We start from the raw sequence: 4699 nt of genomic DNA on the forward strand, positions 1-4699 counted from the left end.
CAGGTGAGCTAAAATCAGCTTTTCATTTATAAAAAAAAGTGTACTTTCACAGACAGGCAGGACTGTGAGATTAAAGCTGTTTCCCATTCCCACACGTAGCACGAGTGGTCCCAAGGAGGCGGAAGCCAATCTCACACAGGAATTGTATCTCCTCTCCATAAACGTATGATTGTTTGTCGTCTGTTACATGTAATCTGTCACTTAAAACTGGTTTTGCACATTTTATGGCTATAAAGAAGATTCAACAATGATTGGTTATTCAACTGTTAACATGAAGGTGTTTTAGATGTAGTAATGCAGGGTTGTGATCAATTACATAATAGTGTACTTCGAATTGTAATTAACGAGATTTGCTCCTGATATTTATAGTCTATAAGTTTCTACACACATAGCTTAATTAAAAATCAAATCAAATTATAGGGGTCAATTTGCTTCTTTTTTGGCGCTACGTACATTACATTTAATATGACCTTTTTGCACTGAAATTTGTGCCTTTGTCAAAAATTACATCTTCGACGTTTTCCCTCCGATATTTTTATCCAAATAAAGCATGGAACAAAACAAACTATAAGTCTCTTTAAAAAAGACACTTTAAAATAGTGTCTAAGAAAATGTTTCAAATGTCTAAAAAATTTAATAAGCAAAAAATTATTTTAAAGTCTAAAAGAAGAAGGTACAGTATCAATATAAATTAAGCCTGATATTTTTCTAAAATATGAAAGTGATATAAGAAATAAAAATTCATTCTTTCTTAATCATAGGAATTCCCTGAAGTAAGAAAATACAAGTCGTTTTTCTCATATGACCTCCTTAGTGCTAATTGTTACGTCATTAACTTGTGCATTTTCCCGTATTTTCTTAAAAAGTTGCAGAAGACACCAATTTTCAGTGGAAATTTCTTCAAGAAAACATACTCTGCCACCGTCGCCCGGAAAGATTTTGAGATATGTGATTTTTCATGGCAATTACATAATATATCCAAACATTAAAGTGGGCGACGGTGGCAGACACTATTTTCTAAAGGAAATTTCGCACAGAAATGAATCATTTTGAGGCTTTTCTGCATTAAACTTAGAAATGCACCAAATCAATGACGTCATACTTCCAGACAGGTCCTCCTTTATGCCATATTCTTTCATGATTTATCATATTCATCTACTCAACTATTGTTAAAGCCAATTTCATAACCTTTTGAGAACATTAAATTTATAATAAAAAAGAAGAAATATTTCATTTTCTTCTAAAAAAAACCCTTCCGCCACAAAATATAGTTCCTGGGGATTAATCCTACTTAAATTGAATTTAATCGTGTTTTTTTTTTCATTGTTCAAATATAGTTTAATTTGTATTGTAGAATTTAGATTTAATGTTAGAACAGCAGAATGTTAGAAAAAGTCCAGACCAAAATGTGCTCAGGATCGAACCTCCTTAAGTACTTTAAATGCATTGATAACAATGCCAATGACTAGCAATTACAATTACATGTACATTGATTTTTACAAATGTAATTTGTTACATTGAATGACTTTGAAGAATGTAAATTAAATACATATCAATTACTTCAGTTTTATTTTTCAAAACCCTGAAGAGCAAATTTAATCAATTTTAGGTAGAGGTTATGTTTGAAATAAATAGCATAAGGTGCCAGTGATAGCGTGTTTCATGAACACAAGATCCATTGGCGTCGGAAGCAAATTGAAAGTGGGGGGCTAAATGTAAAAATTTTTTATACCTTCAAAAAAACCTGACAAGCAAAGAAAGAAAAAGGGAAATGTCCATTTTCCAAACACGAAAATCCTATTTCGTGGTGGTGGTGGTGGTGGTGGGGGGGGGGGGTAGGTTCGAACTTCAGTACCAAAATTTTTTCCAGACACCACCTCTTTCCCCAATTTTAACCTATACCGCTACAAGTCTGTGGAAAGGGGCTGCATGAACCTACGAAGCAATGTTCAATGTCTATACTAAGTATATATTTGGAAAAAAAGTAGTCCCCCGGTTCCAACACCTTTGAGATCTATATGGTTATGTTTATAAACTGACTGCCTCGTTGACATTTGATTTTAAGAACAAACTTGAATCTAGAGTATGTAAATTTCATCTTTTCGTGTCCAGTGGTTCTTGAGAAAAAGACATTTTAAAGATACAATCAAATTTTCACGAAATCTTAATTATCTCTGTTTGAGAGAGGGCGGGACACTGAACCTTTTAAAATCTAAAATTCTTTTCACCCATGCATACTTTTTGTACTTTTAGTTGAAATTAGCCCGGTGGTTCTTGAGAAAAGTCAAAATATGAAAAGTTTACATGCTACAGACCGACGCCAGGTACTTTTTGATCAGGAAATCTCGCTTGAACCATGGGCTTAGATGAGCCAAGAGCCATACTTCAATCGCTTCATTTAACACCTGTCATCTTATGTTAATTTGAGGGGTAGGGAAAAGTTATTGAAATACATGAATATGTGCATATTTAGTTAAAATACATAATTGAACGAATAACAATGATGAACACATAACACAGAAAAAGTGGACTAATTTATTGCTTATATATCTTCTAACTTACGTTGATCACAGTAAGGACCAGTCCATCCAGGAATACACTGCGAGCACGTGAAATTCTCATTCAGACAAGTCTCCTCTGGATGGCAGTTCTTCGGACAGAAACCCAAGCAATAGGCTGAGGTTGTTTTGACTGGAATGCATGCTTAACATAAAATAATAAAAAATACAATTTTTATTAATGATATTTTCAACAAAATTATTCGAGAGAAAAGTTAATTTCTTGCAGGATAGTGAGATAATCCAGAATTCATTGTTCTGTCTATGTATATTCTGTATATTCTGTAATAAACCTTTTTATTTTTAAACTGATATTGTTTTCTAAAACTATTCCCCTGAGTAAAGTAACGGTGGACCTTTCCAACTGGATGCAAACCGACCTGGCTGACTTACCAAAGACAAAGACTTCGCATAAAGTCAGTATTTTCTCTGAGCTTATGTGTTCCCCTTTAATTATGATTTGAGATACTTGTTCCCATAGCATGTAAGAAGAGTCAATTAAAATTTCTTTCCTTCCAGAAGAGGATTTATTTGTGTCGTTGTAGATAAGATTTTCGGTTCCATCTCTTGTTTTGCCATACAGGGTGAATCCATCAATGCGTCTTCCTGTCAATAAAATTGAATTGCATTGTGAAAGTAGCACAAAATATAGCAGCATTATGAAAATGAGAATTTTCGTAATTGAGATTTCTTTTTGATAATCAACAATAAATACTTGAGACGACGCCTTTCGATCGATGGCTTGTTTTTGAAAAAATGTTAACATACAATTTCAGCATCAAGATAATATCAAGATATGTTTGACGAAGTATTTTACCAAAAAGTTTACTGTTTACTCTTACTGTTAGAATCGTCCCTGTTACTTATCAATATAGACATCACAGCATAAAAATCTCCTAGATTCACTTTCCAATATGGATTTGATTTGTAAGGCACTGTATGGGTACAAGAAATCTTGGAGAATTCATAATTGCTATTCCAACCATCCACAGCTTTATCTGAGGTAAGAAATACTCCTTTTTCTCTGTAAGTACTTGACTGTTCTGTTTCTTTTGAAAACGCTACATTTTTTCCTATAATACAAATAAATTATTGTTTGGTAACACTTTGTTTTGAAGGAATCTTTAAATCGGTATGTATTTTCAATATTTGTACATGTTTAAATCTCCTCGCCACTGGTTCTTTCTTATTTGAAAAGTTTCCAAATCATCTTCGTATGTAAGATCTTAAGCATGTTTCTTATAAATCATTCATTACTTATTATTCATTCTTTTTTCATTCAAAACTAAATACATTTTTATTATTTTTACAAAAATGGCTATGCGCTGATTGATGTCCCAAAATAATTACACATTCAAAAAACATATTAAAACAAAACAAAAAACAAAACAAAACAACAAAAAAGTGAAAGTTTTCATTTTCAGTACATTTTAAGTATTTTGTTTCACATTTTATCTTTCATCTTATATTTATCAATCTACTTATGAAAAAAGAAAACAAATCAAATATTGAAAAAAAGGCCTGTATAAGGTTTGAATTCTTACCTCCAAAAACTTCAATTTCACTGATTTTAGTGTAAGAGGTAAATTTGATTAATAATTTATCAGTCATTGTCATTTTGTCGAGAAAAACAGTTGGAGACCCAGTAAAATGAGAGTTATTATGACAAACATTGCCTTCGTGGTCATGAATTATCACGTGTATTTCGATATCTGAAAAGATCAAGTGCAAATACTTTTATTTCAAAAGTATCATTTTATTACAATTAAACATCTCACGAAAAAAACTATTGTTTTTTACTTTACCAGTTAAATAACAGAATATATTGATAGCGGACACTGCAAAAACTCCATTCAGATTAACTGTAGCATCAACGATGGAATGGAAATTTGTCCAGTTCCCATCAAACATTGGATCGATGTTGATATCGTTGATTGCAAGATTAACTGTCGAGTGGAAATATTGTTTGTTTATTTTTATTCTTACTACTTAAATATACAGTGTGTACAATTAAAAATTTAAAACAAAATTTTCCCTCTTCGATTCAACTTTATTTTAATTCATGTGCCTATATCTCACCATACTGGCACCCCGGCCCCATCCATCCCCTCTCACACTGGTTACCCATACCAGTACAATCT

The 4699-nt window shown here is 32.2% G+C and overlaps 1 protein-coding gene across 1 annotated transcript; it reads right to left on the bottom strand.

The window, feature by feature from the left end:
* Positions 1-70: 70 nt before the first annotated feature.
* Positions 71-4258, bottom strand: LOC134249484 (fucolectin-1-like). Its single transcript, XM_062731833.1, has 5 exons — positions 4103-4258; positions 3401-3631; positions 2952-3164; positions 2563-2703; positions 71-228 (listed from the first exon to the last, which is right to left on the bottom strand). The coding sequence occupies exons 1-5, from the start codon at positions 4173-4175 to the stop codon at positions 71-73; spliced, it is 816 nt and encodes a 271-aa protein (XP_062587817.1). The 5' UTR covers positions 4176-4258.
* Positions 4259-4699: the final 441 nt, after the last annotated feature.

This window comes from Saccostrea cucullata, unplaced genomic scaffold, assembly GCF_032062105.1.
Source record: "Saccostrea cucullata isolate Sc308-1 unplaced genomic scaffold, CSIRO_AGI_Scuc_v1 ctg17537, whole genome shotgun sequence".
Classification (NCBI taxonomy): Eukaryota; Metazoa; Mollusca; class Bivalvia; order Ostreida; family Ostreidae; genus Saccostrea; species Saccostrea cuccullata.

Excerpts from the sequence above, each read along its gene's own strand:
- LOC134249484 (XM_062731833.1), bottom strand. The coding sequence starts at position 4,175 with ATGACAATGACTGATAAATTATTAATCAAATTTACCTCTTACACTAAA. Across the intron at positions 3,165-3,400 it reads TAACAGGGACGATTCTAACA|GAAGACGCATTGATGGATTC; the intron begins GTAAGAGTAAAC and ends TTTTATTGACAG. Across the intron at positions 229-2,562 it reads TGGTCCTTACTGTGATCAAC|CCATAAAATGTGCAAAACCA; the intron begins GTAAGTTAGAAG and ends TCTTCTTTATAG.